General features: G+C 27.4%; 1 protein-coding gene and 1 pseudogene across 10 annotated transcripts in view; one reads left to right on the forward strand and one right to left on the reverse strand.

Annotated features, from left to right (window-relative positions):
• Positions 1–21,005, reverse strand: part of LOC107168075 (uncharacterized) — a 64,820-nt gene extending 43,815 nt beyond the window's left edge. For 7 of the 10 annotated variants that reach the window (XM_089222567.1, XM_089222563.1, XM_089222566.1 and 4 more), the window contains exons 1-11: positions 20,319–21,005; positions 18,467–18,575; positions 18,308–18,397; positions 18,201–18,231; positions 16,836–17,036; positions 16,613–16,721; positions 9,704–9,817; positions 8,505–8,633; positions 8,290–8,376; positions 7,045–7,158; positions 5,614–5,775 (exon numbers count right to left, since the gene is read on the reverse strand). In XM_089222567.1, the coding sequence (XP_089078693.1) occupies positions 5,614–5,775; positions 7,045–7,158; positions 8,290–8,376; positions 8,505–8,633; positions 9,704–9,817; positions 16,613–16,721; positions 16,836–17,036; positions 18,201–18,231; positions 18,308–18,397; positions 18,467–18,575; positions 20,319–20,502 (1,330 nt within the window). In that variant the 5' untranslated portion in view covers positions 20,503–21,005. The remainder of the gene's footprint in view (positions 1–5,613; positions 5,776–7,044; positions 7,159–8,289; positions 8,377–8,504; positions 8,634–9,703; positions 9,818–16,612; positions 16,722–16,835; positions 17,037–18,200; positions 18,232–18,307; positions 18,398–18,466; positions 18,576–20,318) is intronic. The other 3 variants (XM_089222565.1, XM_089222564.1, XM_089222559.1) reach the window with 1 other exon arrangement.
• Positions 2,203–2,658, forward strand: LOC149057314 (uncharacterized; annotated as a pseudogene).
• Positions 21,006–22,155: the final 1,150 nt, after the last annotated feature.

The raw sequence follows: 22,155 nt of genomic DNA on the forward strand, positions 1-22,155 counted from the left end.
TATTTTTTGTGTTGATCAAATTAAGGCTTTTTTAACAGTCCGGTTTAAAGATGTTAGCAGGGGTAACCCTAAGTAAATTCGAGCCATAGCCAGACATATCTTGAAAAATTATGATATGACCACTTCATATTGACCATTTTCCTCTCCACGGTATGCCATTTTTGCCGATATTGAGATATATTGGGCCTTTTGAAATATTTTTCTCCCCACTAGATTTTTAGGACTTCTGCGTCACTAGAGATATTTTGAAAGATTTATAATTTTTATAGTAAGAGAGACTTTTAAAAGTAAGCAAAAAAGATAAAGTACCTGAAAATACCTTTGACTCCGAGAGCTAAAATATATTCGGAGAAATTAGATGCTATATGTATTCATTAGAATGGCAAAATAAAGGGTTTTCACATGTTTATATTCTTTTATGGCTTCAGCATCATATTACTTCGGATCAAATCAACAATGATATTCGTGCTGAAATACCTGATCCCAAATCGTTAAATGTAATTTTATTCATGGCCATTGTGACACTTTTAATAAAAGTTCACCATGTATAAAAGATAACACGTGCAATAAACATTATCCCAAAGATCTGATTAAGGAAACTCAAGCTAGTGATGATGGTTATATGAAGTAAAAAATACGTTCACCGGATGACGGTTGATTCTCCGTTAATATCAAAGATGTAGTTATAGATAATCGTTGGGTAGTTCCTTATATTCCTGCACTGTTATGAACACGTAACGCTCACGTCAATGTGGAATATTGAAGTTCGATGAAGTCAATAAAATACGTGTGCAAATACGTAAATAAGGGCTCAGAACAGGTTTTATTTGCCTTAGAAAATGAAAAAGTCGAAATAACTTATAAAAGTGGACGATATTTAAGTTCATCAGAAGCAGTATGGTGAATCCTTTAATTCCCAATCAACGAGTGTTTCCCTACCATAGTTCATCTTGCATTCCATTTTCCAAATGGACAAAGGGATAACTTTAATGAGAGAAACCTATGACAAAGTGAATAGTTCTCCTACAAGTACACTTCTCTCCTTTTTTGATTTGTTTAAAGTGAATGAATTAGCAAAAAGTTTGCTTTACCCAGAAGTACCTGCATATTACTTTTCGGACAAGAGAAAGTTCCAAAAAAGAAAAGAGGTGTAAACGTAACCGGCTGGCCAGATATCAAAAGAGAGCACGTTCTGAGTATAGTTTATAGTGTTTATAGGGTTCATTCGAACAATACAGTTAAAACTATAAATAATAATATAATCTTTATTAGTCTGTCATTATTATTGTGACTCAAGCTAATATCCGTTATCGCTTTTATCGTAAATAGTGTAACCGTATACCTAAACTATTATTATAGACATCATATTGTTTTGTGCGACGTTCGACAATGTGACGATCGTAGACAAAGTGCTGTGCTTATTATATTTTATTTCTTATATTCTATTTGAATTGTATTTTTTAAATTAAATTTTTTAATTATGGAATTTATTAAATCTAATAAAAATAAACTTTTACTCGAGAATAATCGTTATATTTATAGAGAGGAAAAAACGTACAAGGAATCGAAGTATTGGAAATGTATAGATATGCAATGTAAAGGTCGATTAACAACTACTAGTGATAATAAAATTAAAAAAGAGCCTTCAGAGCATAACCACGTTCCAGATATATGCAAATTAGAAGTAAAAAAAGAAGTTGAGAGAATGAAATCCCGAGCACTATCGTCACAAGATAACCCTCAACAAATAATCGCTTCAACACAATTAAATCCAGTGATATCAGGTGCATTACCCGAAATATCTAATTTAAAATACTCGTTAAGAAGAGTACGCCAACGTAATGATTGTGCACCGTCGAATCCAAGTCACTTTTTAACCTTCAAATACCTGAAAGGTATACTTTAACTAAAGATGGAAGGCAATTCATGCAGTTTGATAGCGGCCCATCAGGTGAACGTATTTTAATATTTTTTACTAAAGAAAATCTAGAATTAATGGAAAAATTTAATTATTGGTTCGTTGATGGTACATTTAAGTGCACTCCAACACTCTTCACTCAAATTTTTACAATACATGTATTAACAACCAATTCGTTGATTCTTACTGTTTACGCTTTATTACCAAACAAATCACAAAAAACATATGTACACCTCCTTAATCAATTAAAAAAAATTAAATCAACTTTATCACCAAAATTAATTATGTCAGATTTTGAAATGGCATCAATTAATGCATTTAAAGAAGTATTTCCAAATGTTAAACAAAAAGGATGCCATTTCCATTTTTCCCAATGTATTTGGCGTAAAATACAACAAATTCAATATATGGCCCAAAAATATATATCAGATTCGACATTTTCATTACAGATACGGCTCTTATTAGCATTAGCATATACACCAGAAAATCATGTGATAGATGCGTTTGAAGAATTAATAGACTCACAATATTACACAGATAACGAAAACATTTTACAACCACTTATTGACTACTTTGAAGACACCTGGATAGGTCACCCAATGGGTCGAAGAAAGGGTCGTAGATTACCAAAGTATTCAATTAGTTTATGGAATCGTTACGTATCAAAAAGTACTTGATTTCCAAGGACTAACAATGCAGTAGAGGGTTGGCATAGAGGTTTCAGTTCATTACTTGGTTAGTTTTTAAAATCTATTGTTTAAAATATTTTATTAAATTTATATTTTAATTCAATACAATTTATAATGTAATATAGATAAATATAGTACCATATCATAATATGTACCTAATATAGTAATTGAGTTAAAGAGTAGCAAATCAATGAACTGTTAAAGAGTATATTTGTGAAAATCACAATTCCGACATTGTATTCTTCTACAACTGAAACAGAAGTGCACTGTGAATATAGTGCATTAGGTTATGGGGTGATCATATTACAAATACAGAAAGCTGGAGTAATGCATCCGATATTATAATACAGCAAGTAGTGAAACTAAAGCTAGATAACATAAGTTACGAATTGCAATATTTAGCATTAGTGTATACAATAAAATGTTTTTATGTTTACCTCAAAGGATTAGATGGAGATAAAAGGTAAAAGTCGACCATTCACAAAAAAGATTCGAACTCCAGAATATCAAGATTAGCTTTATTATTTCAAAACTATGATTTAAATATCGAACATCGTGCAGATGAAACATGTTGATGCTTTAAGAGGAGGCCACACCAGCAGGCATTTTATTATATTTTAATTTTTAAGCGAATTATGAGTATTTTAAAATTGTAAATTGTTTGTATACCTTTCTTAAAATGCTCATAACTTGGTTTAAAATAAAAATGTAATTAAAGTCTAAGAAGACCTAGATATAATGTAACCTTTAATTTTTATAACAGATCAATTTACTCTAAATTTTAAGCTAACGGAGCCAAACGTGATCTGCTGAGCGTAAAATTTGCTGTATTACGCACTTGTAAGACGGAGACTAAACATGCGGGATCAAGTCTTCTCAAATCTTAATATACAGGTTTTTCATAAGTGATTCATACTATCATACTGTTACCAAAAAATAATACGCTACACCCGTCGTCCTCTTAAGTCGAAACACCAATGTATTAATATTAACTGAAAATAATTTTTCACAAAAGTTGTCATTTAAAAAACTTGAGAATACAAATATAGATAAGTTAAAAAATGATTGATTAAATCATAGGGTAAATATTTTGAAATTAAAAATGATCTTGCTTATAGAAAAGACAAAAGTGAGCTATTTTATTATATCCCAAGTAGTAAGGAAGTAAATGCGATAAGATCTCCGCATAAGGAAATTTAATTTAAAATTGCTAAAAGATTCGAAATATAATACAAATTCCGCAAGGGCTGGCGTGAAGAAGGAAAGGCGACTAATTCGGTAGCTCAAGGTGCAACTTTTAGCGGGCACCGAAATTGCTTTTTAAAATTTTACACATTTTTGTAATATTTTTTTTTTTTTTTTTAAATATAAAATACTCATAACTTAATACTCAAATATTGATAATCATGGTTATTTTATTTAGTCATAGAATATAAAAAATTTAGTTTATTTTAAGTATATTTACTACATGGTTTATTAACATAGAAAATTGATCGTATATTATGTAGCTCTACTATAAATATAAAAATTCCTGAAAAAAAATGTAATGCATTTATTTTTACATTATAACAGTTTATCTGACAATTCAAATCACTGGTTAATAGGTTAATTGTAAACATAACTTAAATCTCTAACAAGGTACTTTAGCAGAATGAAATAATAAGAAATTAAATAATATATATTTTACGACTGTCGAAAGCGGTTCGTGTTTTTGTGTATTTAGATCAATAAGTGAAAGAAAAACAAATATACTTCCAGAAGTCCAATTTTCATTTTCAGCAACTATTTGTTTTCGTACACTTCTGATATGTGTTTTTTTGGAAAACTTTTTTTTAATGCATTTAGTAAAACACAACACTAAGTAAAAAAGTCTAGGTCTAAGAACCTAGAGTATAAGAAATTCAGATGTTTTCAAAGTAAGAAACGGATTTTGGTTACCTAGTAGATGAATTTTTCTTACGCTAAGAATATTGATCTATTGTCTTTTATTAGTTTGTATCTAGGTATTTATATGTGCCTATTACATTTTACAGGGATATTCAAAATTATTAATACGATTCCTGACCTAGGTTACCAGATCTCACGCCACTTGATAAGTTTTTAAGTTATGTTTAAGATACTGTGTACATACCCCTTACTGCCATCAGCTCTAGATGAATTTATGAGATTTTTAGAGAATGCATAATTTAAATTCTTGTCTACAATGGTCATAATCTCTCGTTCCCCACAGGAATTAAACCGACGAGATACAACCCGTGCTACACAAATACATTAAAAACGCACTATATCTTTCAATCTACGCCGTATGCTAATTTAATGATTAACATCATCTCGGTATTAATTAGAAATCTTTCAAATTATTAATTTCTATCTTTATGGAAGATCTTGCTTCCATAATGAAAACCTTGGGTAACACTAAAATAACGCAAAACAAATTAATTCAATCCTTCAGTGAGCAAGGAAAAAAGATTACGAATTTTAACAACTGTTTTAATGATCTCTCAAATCAAATAAAAAATATATCAAATGAAAATGCTCAATTAAATGATTAAGTTTCTCAACTTGTACTTAAAATTAATAATCTTGAGAAAAAGCTTCATCTTCAAACTTAAATATTATTAATAAAATTGCATATAGACAATCGAGAACTAATAATATTAAAAAACAAAAGAAAATAAACATCTATCCCTAAGTTTTTTCATTCTTCATAATGTATGTATAATAAAAATTAATCAATTATTAATTATAAGAAAAATTATAATCATCCAAATACATAATTGTAAAAAATATTAACTTTATTGTGATTTTTAAAATTAAACACAATGTAAATAAAACCTATCTTCCCCTTTTTCATTACTTTATGGTCTCATTATCCGCGCAACTTTGGTAGAACGTAACCACCGCGTACAACAGGAGTTTACAGTATTTTATTTTAAAGAAATTAATCATTGAAATACTGTAAATAAGCAAAAATAGAATTCTACTAATAGTACTAAATGATCCTACCTTCAGTAGTTGCATCTTCATGATCGTTAAATGCCTTCTCAATGATTGACTCACATAGTGGAACACTAATGTCACTTACTATAGCATCTTTGTCATTAAAATTCTTTGTTGTATTATCCTCATTTTCAATTTGTACTTTCGATTTATTTACATTATCATCTACTAAACACATAAATAAAATTATAAAATTCGAAGTTCATAATATAAAACGCAATGATTTCAGAATCTAGATCCTCACTAGCTTTTGCTACATTACACAACACTACATAACTAGGGAAGAAAATCTAGCAAAAATAACTCTTTTTAACTGTGAAAAATTAAATAATTTTTTTTAATTTGATTTCACATTTTGTATCTATTTGATAATTCCTCTTTGATGAACTATCAACAAACTTTCTATATATCATAGTTTAGGTGAAAAGTTTAATAATAGACATTTTGGGACAATTCATTCCGATGTTTTTGTGGATTCAAATCGTTATACCGCTTGGGTGTGATCTCTCTCATTAATATTTTATATTAAAGCTAACTTAGTTACCCGCCTGCCACCAACTCATTATTACTGAGTTACAAATTCATTTTATTTTCCGATTAACACAAATTCTTGAAGTTTTTATAATTCAGAATTTTTCATTTCAATTACCATGCTTTGTTAAAAATCAAGAAAAAAGATTATAATTTGTATATTAAATTTATAGTTAAGAGATATTTCAAAACATTCTGATGTATAATAATACTTATAATACTAAGATGGAAGGAGTTAACTGTCTTCTATTAGTGAGGTTAAAACAATTTTTGCATTTATTATATTATTAGACTCGTACTTGTATCTGAGATTTAAATAGATGCATTTAATGGAAAAATAAATATTCTTTTTATCAAATACTATGAATCAAACAAAAATATAACATAAATAAACAAAATACCTTTACTATTTTTAATATGACTAATCTGCATATGAAAAGCTATATTATTTTTAAATTTAAAACATGTCTTAAACTTAGAATAAAATAATATAATTAATGCGAGACATTATATGAAGTCATTTTGATAAATTGTAAATTAGAAGTCAACTTAATAGGATTAGGAAACTTTCTTACAATATGTTAAAAATGTCTAATATTATTAATTATGTAAAAGTTGAAAAAAAATGTACGAAAATTCGGTTTTAACATCAAATTAAATAAAAAACTAAATTTAAAAAAAAATGTCTAATACATCTCATGAATAGTAAAATATTATTAATTGAATGATTTACTTTTTGTGCAGAATTTTCTTTAACCACTGATTTTATACACATATTTATTTATTAGTATTTCAACAAGCAGCTTAATATTCTTTTGTTTTAATAAAATTTATAATTTAAGGGGATACACAACACTTATGCTAGAATATAAACAACACTAATAGATACGTTAATAAATATCTTACCGTTCATATTTTTATTTTCATGATTATTAATTAACATAGTTTGTAAGGATGAACTATTAGAATTAGTTTGAATTAGTCTATTCAAATCAAAACTATTATTATCAGATGCAAGCTCTAAAAAATAAAAGTATAACAAATTTATTTATTTTGTATTTAATACTTATAATTAAAGACCAGATTCCTGTGCAATTACATTTTTTATGGGGTGTTCTAAATTCTACATAAACTAGCTAAAAATCCAAATCAAGAGCTGTAGATTAAATTAAATTAAAGAAACTTTTATGTTGCATAAAATTGGACGTTTTAAGTTTTTTTTTTATAAAAATATACTAAATAGTACTTTCGTACAAATATTTTTGTATTATTTTTATCATTTCTATATTATGTTGTTATATGAAGTAATGAATTTCAATATAATTATATATAATTAAATATGACGTAATTAAAATAATGACAACTACTGTAATCGGTAGATTATCAATTACATATACACATACAGTCAGTGGCGTATTTTCAATTTTTTATGGGGGGGGGGGGGGGGGGTGTCTAAATATTAAGTATAAGTTTATAATATTATAATAAAATACATACGAGTCTACTATCGTCTATAATATATAGCATACTAATATAATTATATAGGTATATTACGTCGTTATTGTCGTTGTCGTCGTCGTCGGATGGCGACGATGCGATAAAAAAAAATAACCAAAGGTTAAACCCAAGTTATGGATAAAAATATTGTAATACAAACATTAAAACACTTAATATAAATTAATATTATTTTTCTCGATACCATTACGTAGCAAGCTAATTATAATATTTTAAAATTTTTTTCTGGGGGGGAGCCGAGACCCGGGACCCCCCTCCCCGTAAATACGCTACTGCATACAATACTAGTCTATCCGCAGCAGCCAGAAATTTTAATCAAATATTGTTAAGTAACTTATATACATGAATCAGTTTATTATTATGTTATTTAAATTAAATAATTTTTTTATTTTTACTTTATAATTTTAAAATAACAGTTAATGCCAAACTAATAAAATAATAAAATGAAAAAAAAATTAGTATTGAAAATACAATTTGAAGTATCAATAATGATAATTTTGTATTCGCATGATATTGCACATTTTTTAGGTGTAAGCTGCACAAAAATCCGGTCTTGACTTATAATTTGAAATTTGAATAATATTTATGATAATAAATATCAATATGTAATAAGAAAAGAGATAAACATTTACTAACCTAAATGAGAATCAATAATGTCCTGTTCAAGACTATCTGCACCTGACTTTTTCTTAAGCAATTTTATTTTTTTTATGTTATCATGTTCTAGAAAAAACAATATAATAAAATGTTTTTATTAATTTCATTATTTTATTATCATTTACAATAATATTAGAAATTAAATATTATTAAAATCAATCAATAATAAATTTATTTAATATAATACACTTTACCATCAATAATATCTTCATCAAAGTCATTTGCTTTCCTTTTATTATTAGACATGACTGTTATTTTTGATGAACTTGCTATTTCAAAAGGATTACATTCATTCAAAATAGATTTATGATTGGATGTAAAATCTGAAACAGACAATTAATGATATTTTTATGTTACTATCATGCTTCACTTTTTTGATAGAAATTTAAAAATAAAAACAAATTATGAAAAAACTATCCATAGGCAAAACTACGTTCAGACCATTCAAGCAAATGGCTGACCTAATACTGACTTAATAAAATTAAAATTAATTTTATAATCAACATTTTTTTTATATTTATAATTTAGACGGTATATCAGATAAAATGTTCTAGGTTCACTTATGCAACTATCAGATAATAAGTTTATGATTGACATTTGCTAAACAATAATAAATGTTTTAAAAGTTTAAACACAATCACATTTTTATATTTATTTAACAATATAGAAACTGTAAACTAAGGTATATATATGATAAAATATTATATAGTTTTAAAATTGAAACTAAATTGTATAAACTCAATCAAATGGTAATTATTAGTTTATTTATAATATAACCAATATGCAAATAATCATAAAATACAAAAGAAAATTATTTTTCTGAAAAGTATTGTGAACTGCATACATAGAGGTTATAATATAAAAAAAAAAAAAAAAAATACCAATCTTAGATTTTTAATTTTATATCACCGAACTATACATAATATAAAATAATAATATATATATAATATGTATTTTTGTTATCTTTAAATTCTTACTATAATTTAATTGTAAATCAGAATAAATCTAATATGTTTTTTTTCAAAGAGCTAGCTCTTTATGCCGTAAATTTAAATAAGTAAATAAAAAATATGTAATAAGAAAGTGAACAATAAGATCATGTAAGATGAACTCTGATTGGTTGACTATTTATAACCAATTAATACATAACCAATTTCGGTCTACAACACTATCAATCATCAAATAAACAAAAACAATAATTAAAAATTAGTTTTAAAAAAAAAATGACTGATGCACTTTGAGTTGGAGGAATGATAACGGATACATTTTATATACCATACAGTATATTAATTTTTTTATGTTTTGTAGAGTATATGAAATCTAAAGCAATCATGTAGATATTGATAATGAAATATCAGTTGTATGACACAAGGGTGATAACCCTAACTTATACCTTCATAATTTTGAGTCACATTGTTTTGAAGTTTTGTCTTGGATAGCATTTTATCCAAGATATTTATGGCAACTTTTTCTTTTGTAGAAAAAGTATCCAAGAGTTGTGTCAAGTCTGAAAAATAAAAGTAGTAAAAATGTTATTTCAAAAGATTGTGTAAATAAACAAAAAAAATAAAAAATATTAGAAAATTGTTTGAAAACAAAGAAAGTAAATGAAAAAAAACAGATTTGTGGTGGTAAAATACCTATTATCAATATTCGTACTATCTGTACATTGGGTATAATCATTTATTTTTTGACCCAATAGTAAATCTGATATATAATTATGTGACACATTATACAAATCAATTGAATTGATTGATTCAAATAGAAATATTGAGGCAATAATGTTTTTAAAAAATTGCTTGGTAAATACAACACAATATGTGTCAATCCAATAATAATTATATTTTCCATGGTTTTATTGATTTGTTGATTTTATAATATCACAACCACAGATTAAAATCTACTTACAACGAGTATAGAAAAGAACGTTTGTGTAAATCATTTATTGTATTTACATTCAAATTTTGTGAATATACTTACTTATAACTAGGGCTCGGATTTTGTAGCAAAATAAATCCTTAAAAAAGCATTTTAAGTAGCCAAAAAAAGCATTTATTAATTTAATTCTAAAAAAGCAAATTTCAATTACACATAAAATTAAATATTAAAAAAGGAATTTACAACCATATATTTAGTCAAGTTACATTCATTAAAACTCATTCTATTGGGTGCTAATATATTTTTATACATAGAAAAAGACATTTGAATCATATTGTTCCACATTTACGTTTGATGCAGTGCCATTATGAATACTATTGACTTTTTGAAGTTCTGCCCATCTATTATTCTTTGAAAAAACACGATTGCACTTTTCTAAAATCAATTTCGCTACTTTTATAATTAGAACGTGCTACAAAAATACGTAGGTATAATTCAGATAATTTTCCCTTTCATTGAGTCGTAAATAAAACTATAAATAATTGTAGATAAAATATTTCGGCACAATAACGACAGTTATTTTATCAGCCATATATTTATTACTGGTTTTTTCACTGGTTTTATAATTTCTGGTAATAATAATATTGTCTAAGACGTATAATATATATAGAAATAAGCTAAGTTTTCAAGAAAAATATGTAAAAATCAAGAAAAAATAATCAAATAGGGCGAAAAGGGCAAAAAGCAATAAAAATCAGATTTTGTGGGAAAAAAGCAAAAAAAAGTTTACTTCATTAAAATTAGAACGACTCAAAACGTATTTATATATAAGAATTATCTTTTTATAACACTCCCAAAAGAAGCATTTGCTACAAAATCCGAGCCCTACTTGTAACAAACAAAAAAAGTGAACAAAATTCATATTTTTAAAGAACTAGAAAATTGTATGAATCAACTAAAATAAATTTTGTTTTTAAAAAGTATTTTAACTATGTCATTGTATTTAAATTTTACCTACATATACTGACAAATTTATATTATAATGCAATATTAAAGATTGTTTTTAAATGATTAAATATTTGCATTTAAGGAAGGATACTAAAATTTGATATTTATTTTATACAAGTTGAGAATTATGTGTTATAGTTTATATTATAAATACATTATATTTTTATAATTTATAGTAATTATATTGATTAAAAACTATTGAAAGAAAACAATTTTGACTTATCAGTTTAAATTTCTTATTAAGATATACCTTAACAGATATAGTTTTAAATATCAAATTTTATATCAAATTAATTGTATATTATAACTTAGCAATGATTTCTACATATTTGAAACCTCAATTTATACCTTTGCAGTAATATCAGATACATAAAGGTATTATATTTTATAACTAATTGTATTATAATATTTAGGTAGTAACAGAAACAGCAGTAACATTAAAAACTAAAAGTTGATACTATATGTGAAAACATTTTAAAAAAAAAGTATATAGAGTAATAATTAATTGAAGATTTATGCTTGTCTGAAAATTCCCAAAAAGAATATTTGTTATTAAATATAACTTATTATATTTCAAAATATGAAGATTGTATAGTTATTTCAAATTAAAATCTCAAAATAGATTAAAAAAAAATAATATTTTAGAAAAAATGTTAAAAAACTTTATCTAAAATTAATGTTTTTTCCGTCAGCATTTTTTTTTAAATTAGATTTACAAATTGGCTATTTTTTATTTTTCCAATGCATACAACTAAATTTAAATTTTTTTAGTATCAATATTAATAAGTAAAAATCATCATATACAAGATCATATACAATATACTGTACTTACAGTACAACATATAAATTGTATATAAAACAATTTTTTTAATATTAATTAATTGGTAATTCTGTTACACCTTGTATAATCTTTACTCTGATCACATTAAGAATGAACTGCTTTCGCGCATGAAGGCTAAAACACCAATCACTGCCTGTCCACCCAAGCGATCGCTTTGCGTCCTGTGATTGGGTTACAGTCATCGCCGACCGTCGAGGATCGACGGCTCCAGTTTCAACGCAGTGGGGTTTCGTGGCGGTCGATAACGCACGCGCGTGGTGCCCGTTTCGTAGTGGGCATACGCGAACAAGACGAATTATGGTCAGTTGAGTGGTTCATTCTTAACGTTAACAGTAGTATTGACTATTGAGTATATTGTTATTATTATATAATATATAATTATTTTATACATAAGTATCGCAATTAAAGATACTATAATCAGGGCCGGATAGGTATATATCAGCCCATCGATATTTTCATTTCTAAGCGGCCCATTTACATATTCACTGGCCCAAAATTTGGGTTTCTATTATTTTTTATTGGTTTATTACGTCTAAAATCGTTACGAACTTATTTACTTATCCTAACATGTATTTATTTTCACCCACACTCTGACACTACCGGCCTTAACTTTAAGCGGCCCACCGAGATTTTCTCGATAGCTCGCCTAACCTAAGCGGCCCACCGATATTTTCTCGGTAGCTCGCCTAACCAATCCGGCCCTGAATATAATGGTTGCCCAGCGAGCATGGAATTGGTGTCTTCAATTACTTGCATGATAAGAACAATTCTGCATTACTCGATAACAGCAGTGGAATATTTATGTACTATTCAATTATAATATAATATTATATTGCTTTAGCAATTGCAAATTTTAAAATCATAATTTACAATTCACAAAATTTAAGTTAAATTATTATATTTATCGATGGTAATGGTTGTATGCTTATAAAGTTTAAACTAGGCGGGAAATAATTTTCACATCATATTTTGATATGACATTATTTTCAACGGATAGAGAGCGCATAAAATTAGTTGAACAGCTGATTCTAAAAGTGATTTCAATTTCCATGTGATATCGCTTATGAAATAGCCCGTCGGACAACCGTTCTATCTTTAATCGTAGTAGATACAATAAAAATGTTAAGCAGGAGACAGTGTGACGTAGTCTAGTTGCGTAAACCAAGTTGAAAACATCGCTACAACATAACTAACGCTATTAAGCCATGATAGAAATAATAACTTAATAACTTATATTAGTCAAAATATAATAGCATGTTTCATGGAGTAAAATTATTTTATAGTATTTTCCCCACTAAATCACAAAATACTCTCTCTCTCTCTCTCATTTATTAAAATTCAGAAATGATTTCTCTCTCTCTCTCTCTCTCTATCATATATATTAAAGAATGGATAGGCCATGGCTATATTAACGATGAAAAGGGATGTGTGAATGCCGGAATGGAGAAGAGAGCTGGTCTGATTTTATCAATGCCTCTCGTTTTAGCAGAGGGGTCTTATCAGAAATTATATTCCTTGATTATTATCATTGAAGATAATATATTACCCACCATGTAGCAGATTATAAATTATAAAAATATAATTATAATATTGTATAATATTTTGAATAATTGCACCTGTTAACATTATGTTTGTTATTATTTTCCTTATTTCACATGTTTACTTCTAATTTAATTCCATATAAAACACGATTGTGAATCTACATACTATGGTTCATAATTACAGAATTTATAATCTTTCATCTATACATAATACAGATCTACCATTCACAGGTAAGATTAATATTACTTTAAATTTAAAATCTTAATTACTTATAAGAAATAGTCAAAAATAGTCTGAAAAAAATAGCTATACATATTTAACACATTTAATTTATTAAAACCAATTAATTATGGATTTCCTAAGAATCTAAAAGAGATAAAAATGGACATCAGCATTAGGAATGCAACAAATTTATTTTGGCATTAAGTTTGTGGAAATCACTTTACTAGTGACAGTTATATCTTCAGTAATACTAGAAAAATACTAAAGCCTAATATTAAGTCATGGTAAGAATACTGAATTTTATTTATTATTACTAATAAAAATTTTAAAAAAAACTTTATTTTTAGCATCGTTCATAATTCAGATAATGAGTCTTGCTCACAGATTTATTGTACTTCTGAATCTGATAATTTTTCACATAATGTATCTTATTTACTATTAATTAAAATAAAAATTACCATCACTATAAAATATATCAATAATTATGATTATTTTCTAGTGTCAATGCTGTACATTCTACTTCAAAAATAATATTTAGGTATTTTATTTATTGTAGCCAACATCCTATCTACATGTAATTAATTACTTATTACATAACTATCAATATTTAATTATTGTAATTATTATATTATTATTTATTAAGAGGACGCCACCCCAGCATGTATTGTCTCCGTCTTACAAGTGCGTAACATACCAAAAACGGCAAAAACTGTTTCGCGCAGGAAAGAACCAAGAAAGCTACAGTTGTAACTAAGAAACGAACTTTTCGCCATATAAAAAGGAGAATTTTGTCTGAGCAATATCGTTTTTATTTTTTTGATATCACTTAAACAAAAAAAGTTCTTATTGTTTCACAATGCAATATTTTTGTATTTTTTAAACATGAATCTTTTTTTTTTTGTACTTCTGATATTGAAAAAATAAAAACGATATTGCACAGACAAAATTCTCCTTTATATATGGTGAAAATATAGTTTCTTATATACTCCGTTCAAAACGAGATCGGACCTCGGCGGCCAAGTTGTGCGTATGGGCGTGGCTTATTTCTGCGTCTCGGCCTGACACGCCGCTGCCGGCGAGAGCGGTGGGGCAGGTGCCTGACCGTCGCGAACGAAAATTGGTCGCCGCCGAGGTCCGATCTCATTTTGAACAGAGTATAGTTATAACTGTAGCTTTCTCGGTTCTTTCCCGCACGAAACAGTTTTTGCTATGTTGTGTACATGTATATGACGGAGACAACACATGCGGGTGTGTCGTCTCCTTAATTTATGGTTATTAATTTTAATTTAAAATGTCATAAAGTTTTAATCACGTACTTAAATATTATAATTTTAATTAATTAGATTCATTAAAATCATTAAGTTCAATTCCCTAATAAATAAAATTATCATCTCCCACGGAATAAGATATAATGGACTGACTTCGAACAGACTGAAATTGTTGGGGAAAATAAGCTTCAAATGTTATCATGACTCTACCAATCAAAATAAAACCTGGTAATTTTAACGCCATCTAGTAACATAATATTAAAATAAAGAAATTACACATTTTCTATTTTAGTATATTTTATTATTATTATGCATTTTATTGAATTTTTAAATTATTGTCTTATTTATTCAACATTGAAATTATTGTCATCAGAGTCCACAGACTATTATAATATTAAAATTAATTATATCATATTTACTTGTAATGTGCAATGTGCACATAGATGGCGCTAAAATCAGTCAATTTTTGTAACCCCTTACACAGATACTTTCCACACTGGGCACTGGCGTAACATTTTCAGTTAACAGATATATTGCACTTGACGCCAGCCCATTATACCTTAATAATTTGTGTCATCTCTTAATATTGTTATCAATTCGAGTAAATACTTCGGAAACTCAAAATATTTTCATATTCGATCTCATATGATAAGCTCAATTAATGGCTTATCTATTCTTTAATATCTATGCTCTCTATGCACGTTCCATAGAGTAATCGTTATCATGTTTAATTTCCATCCATCGCTCAATATACACCACAGACTTCTATAATAACTAGATAAGTAACTCCGTGCATTAGTTGAAGCCGGGTTCCGCCATTTTCTCGGTTGGCAAATAGTATGCGATATTATATATGTATTTATGGTAAATATTAATTGATGTTGTATTGTATTTTATAAATTTCTAGACTTGTTATTTGTAACAAAAAAAAATTATTTTATATAGATCATTTTGTCATTATTGTTATATATCACCTTTAAAAAAATTTATAAATTCATTTATTCCTTATACATTTTGTATATACCAACCAATGTTTTGCCAACCGAAAAGATGGCGGTAATCCCCGTGCGAGCTTCACTGATAACAATGTAAATATTTTAAGGGTTACTTATCTAGTAAGTATAAAAGCCTGTGATATACACCACTGTCTATAATATAGTATAAACTGTTGTTACACCTATATAAAATCTTTAATTGTGACAATTATCAATGATTATAAAATACTAATTTATATATAATTATATTATTATCAAGTTTATAAGGATATAAATTAAAATTTTAGATTTTTTTTTAGGTTTTTTAACATTAAGAATACTTCAATTATGTACCAGAAAATTCATTATTAAAATCATCACCGTCATATGATTCGTATCAATTCATAAATCAGATACTGGTTTTTTAAAATCAGTTCATAGATCTAACAAACTGAAAATAACAGAAAAATATCAGTTTTAAATAAACTAGTATCAAAAACTGTTATTGTCCTCAATTTACTAATTATTACTTATTTAAATTCTTATTAATTATTAGGTATAGTAATTACTTTTATCTATCTTCGACTCTTGTACTTCCTCAAGTATTGGGCTTAAAGATAATAAAGTTACTTCAGTGTTTAAATTGTTGTCACTAACTGCAAGTGATATTGATTGAACCTGAAAAAACCATCAATGATTAAAAATCAATAGAAATATACTGAAAATTATAAATAGCAGATATTTTCATTAACATTTTATTTTCTATATATTATATGGATTTTGACTACATACATTTTCTTCTTGTTCAGAGGATAAAAATAATTCTTTATTTACTGCAGGAGATTCAACTTTAATTTCAGGTAATATAGTTGTAATTGATTCTTTTGGTAGATGTTGAATATTTCCATCTTCACGAACAATAATCCTACATGTGGTAGGATCGAATTGTAAAAGATCCAATTTTACAACTGGTAAACATTTTTTTAAATTCCTCTGAAAAAAAAAATGATCAACAACTTGACTAAGAAATAACTTACTTGTGTATTCTAATAAACCAATAATATATAGAAGTAAAATTGTTGGTTTGTTTATAGAGGAGTCACTCAAAAACTACTTAACCGCTTTTAATAATATTTTAACCTATACAAAGCTCAAGGTTGTAAAATAAACATGAGCCGTATTTTATTTTCATTTTTTTAAATAATAGATTTTTTTTAAATCCATGATTCTTAAGATTAGGAATTAGGGGTAATCTTTACAAAAATAAATCCAGTACTAAGTATGAATAAATGTACAATGCTAAGATTAATTTGTTAAAAAACAAACTTTAACTTAGGTAAATCTTTTATTTTCTCAAGTTTTGAACCCTACTACGCTAGTTATAAGATAACAAATTTAAGAGTTTGAATCATGTAAGTGATGGCTTTTTTTAAGGGCAAAAAGTGATTCAGAAATTATATACTAACACACTTCGCGGAGTCTGACAGTTGAGGGAGGGTGATGTCTGAAATTTATAATTATTATTAATCATTTATAAAACTGAATAATACATTCATATACATTTTTTCTATGGTAATGTACAAGATAACCTTGGGAACATGATACTAGAGAATTCTATCCAAAATAAAATATAATATACTTATACTGCTAAAATAACAATGATTTAACCAATAAAATATAAGTTACATATTAAAACGTTAAAAATGTTTTTTAAACCCTATTATATTTTAATGGACATCTCTAAAATTAAGATAAAATCTACAGATTTCAAATGTATTGGAATTAATGTGTTAAAAGTCATACTGATTAACAACAATTTGTAAACATTTTCTTTAAAGTTGGGCCAAACAACATTTATATATAATATTAAAAACTATGGATGATAAGTGGATTAAAAATAATAAATAGTACACTCCTCAAAATTTACTCCTCTAATGGATACATTTATCATTCTCTTCACAAAATTAATAGTAAAAACTTCAACCTTAAATTATTGAACAAAACCAATTTACATGAAAGATAACTATAAATGTGAGAGGGAAATAACTATATAATCAACTAATTTATATTGAATTAAAATTATAAATATTAAATAGTTTACTAAAATAATCTTATTTCAAATTTGCTTAAGTAATTTTATTTGGTTTGATTACTTACGTATACTTGTTCCGTAGCGGCTTTTACATGTCTTTAATAAAAACATAAATATATATATATATTAATAAATTAATAATAAACCTTAGTTTGTATAACTCAATATTTACCTCTCATAGGCATTGCAACTTTTAACATATGCTGCATTTTTCTTATTATCAAATCTAAGTATTGACTTCCGATGTAATGGCATATCCCAACTAAAAAATATTGATGGATTAAATAGTCATACATTTCTTTTAAAAATTTAAAAATGTAGATATACTAACGATTTGCGAAATTTCCAATAATGGATTGAAAAATAATCAGTATCTTCAGTATGTTTCAAAATTTTTCCTCGGTAATAAAATTTGTTCCAATTGCAATATACTTCCTCACCTAAAACACAGATGAAAATAATTTTTAACGGGTGAATTAATAATAAATGTATTTGTTGACCATTTGACAAAAAACTAGGAAAATAGCCTACCAAATATAGATTACAATTTTGATCTTATATCTATCAAAAAAATCATTTATCTATAATTAAATTATAATATTTAAATATATTGTTATAAGTATAGCAATATAGTTTAAATTATGTTAGTATTTATTACTGATATTAGCAGTTAGTACACTAGTATAATATACAATTATAAAAACATTTGAACAAGCATTTAATCAATGTTTAAATTTGCTACCTGCAAGTAAGAGTTATGGCGGAGTTATAGGTGAACATCATTTCTACCTTAATTACAATAAAACGTACTGTAAGTATTAAAATAAAAACAGGATAAAATCTGATTTAAGCCTAATTAATTACAAAAATATATGTACCCTTCTAAATAGTTTTGTGATAATATACCTAACCTTTAAGATCATGTTAACATGATCTAAACTAAGCAATTAAAATTTTTTTATTTATTTATTTATTTACAGAATCGTTTTATTCTGAACACTTGCAAAATGTTCTGATAATCCTCCCCGAGATTTAAATAAAAAAATTGTTTTGAAACATTTAAAATGCTTACCACCTCTAATAGCTAGTTAGATACCATATCCACTATATACATACCTAAATAGATAAATCGCATAATTATCATATTTGGTATGAACATATTTTAATTAGGTAAAGGCAAGTATAACAATAATTTTTACAATCAATTTCGTTCTTTTTTTTCTTATTTCAAATGTCAAATAGTTGTAATTTGCTTAGTCACAAAAATAAACTATTCTACCATAATTTAGTAACGTTAAGTAAATAAGCAAATGTAATATGCAAACAAAAACCATACAAAAGAGTTGTATATTTCATAGGTACTCAGATATAAGAATTTAAAAATTTAAAAGTAACACAGAGCCAGAGCCATTGTACACATTCAGTGGCAGAATAATAATTGTTTGAAAATAAAACTGAAGTATTAAATTTATGTCAATTTACAAATAACCCATTTCTTAACTTTTTACCTGTAGCAAATAATGATAGTAGGAACTTAATAAAAAAATATAATATATTGTATAATAGGTAGGTTGCCAATTGGAATACTCATTTTTTTATTTTCGTTGACAAATAATTGTAATTAATATTCAAGCTTTTAAAAATGATAAGAGTATAATAAATTACAATCAATCCAAAACTTATGTGCAACCTTCGACGTTTTATACAGAATAACCGAGTCCTATTTGCTCAATTACCTAACTATGTAATAAAATTAAATCAAAAATAAGCAACAAATCAGCAAAGTGAACTTTTGTAGAAACAACTAAAAGAGAAGTAGTCTAGGTGTACCAAATTGAAAAAAATTCTAGATAAAAAGTTAGCAGGGTTTTATTGATCACTGCAACAGGAAAGATCACTTGCTAACACAATAAAAAAATGTACCACTAACCAACTCGTGGGCTAGAAGCAGAAAATTTCAGACACAATGGTCATAAGTCATAACTTATAACGAACGAGCAGAGTGGTTGATACATGATGCCGCACGTAGACAAAGGACTGTTCAAAAGCGACAAACGAGCATTTCAGGCAATACATACATAACTCATCGGTCGTCGTTGACACAGGCAGAACGCGACACGCGTATGTACGACGCGTAAAATCGCGTCACAGCCATTGTGCATGGTTGTGTTTCGACTATTTACCTATTGAAAATGGAGTCGGATCTTGAGGCGGCATTATGGGTTTCTTGAAATCGAACATCTTCTTAACTTTCTTAGGCTTCTCGGCCTCCTTAGCCTTTTCGGTCTTCTTACCCTTCTCGGCATTCTTGGCGTTTTCGACCTTCTTGGCCGGCATGGCTTTCTTCGTTCGGGATCGAGGAGGCATGGCCAGATGATCTGTGTGGCGGCGAGATGTCCAGCGGGCACCGCCGCCGAAGTCGACGGTGCAGCTACGGTTACTCGCCGGAGTTGAGGGACGTCAGCCCGAGCGATAGTATGGTGACACTGCTCTTAAGTCTGGACACACGAAACAACTGCAGGTGAGTCTAGCAAGCACGTTACGGGCGGTTGAGAAAAAAAAAATGTTTAAACAATAAATCGATTAGGGAAAAAAAATCGTACAGATCAGACAACGAACACAAAAATGCAGTAAGCTAACTTTATCAAAAATAATGAATAAAATATATTTGTAGGTAGTGCGTATACACGAGAAAAAAAGATGAGCAGACGCGGCCACCCAGTTTAAACTCTTCTGCGAGACTGCGAGACAGCGTCACAGCAAATTTCGAGTTCTCTTGGAAAAACACAACTGTATGTTCTGCGGGCGCCGTCGGATGCGGAATAACGCAGCGTTACTTCAACGTTTTCATAAAGATCGCGCTAACCGGAGACGGTCGACTATTGCCTCCACCGACCACCACCACCACTACCACAACTGCACGTATATGCATGATAACTGATAAGCCCGTGACATAGTCATGGCTATAATATATAGGTAGATCAGCCTAATGTGTCGCGCAATAATTGATTTTATTCAAACTTTAAGAAAGACGATCGAAATTAATAAATATAATTTGACCACGGATTAATTCTGTGGCATCGTTCCTTTGACTAGGTACCTATATTATTTTTATTATTATTAAAATTAATCACCGAAGATTGAAATAATCATATTAAAGTATTAAAGTTAGGCATAATAATTAGTAAAATAATTTAAAATTTATTATTACCACAGATTAATCCATGATTATTACTATATTATATTATCTTCTAGTTTCTACTTATCACCTAACCAACGGGATTCGGGAATACTGAAATTTTCGTTTGTGTATGTCGATATCACATTGTCACCTCACGCAGTGCTGGGATTTAGGGTGGAGGTAGTTGAATGGATTGCAATCCGGAAGCCCTCTTAGTTTTAAAATGATTATTTAACGGTAATAATAGAATAATGTGTAAAGCGTACCTATAAGGTACTTTTTGGTTACCTATCTTATTCTGTTGGCCTATTCATAAATTAGCTCCGAAGTATTTAAGGTAGTATAGAATTTTAATTTAGGTTTGTTGATATTTTGTTCTTTGCGAAATATTGCGTATTGGTTTTAGCCTCAAGCACCTAGTTTTTACCTTTAAATTATAACAATAAATATACTATTATCCTTATGCAAATGATTGATACATTTATAAAATATTTATATTATGAATATAAAATTCAAAAATTTATAGGTAGATACAAACATATTAAATTTACAAAGGAGACAAATAAAAAAGTATAACTTAATATTTGAGTATATACGTACAAGATGTCAAGCCGTCAAGGTACCTACAATATTATTACTTTTGTTTTTTAAACCAAAAAAAATACACTTATTTAAGATTATACTGATTATAGGAATCTAACTGCAGTATTACCAATGATTTCTGAAAAGATTTATATTCCGTTTATTAGTCGATTGGCGTTCACCAACAACTAATCGTTTCAACAAAATACATTTTGGATTGACTTGATTATTTTATCATAGTAAACAACTACTTACTA

Source organism: Diuraphis noxia, unplaced genomic scaffold (genome assembly GCF_037042655.1).
Source record: "Diuraphis noxia isolate RWA-SAM2 unplaced genomic scaffold, SU_Dnox_SAM2 contig0003, whole genome shotgun sequence".
Lineage (NCBI taxonomy): Eukaryota > Metazoa > Arthropoda > Insecta > Hemiptera > Aphididae > Diuraphis > Diuraphis noxia.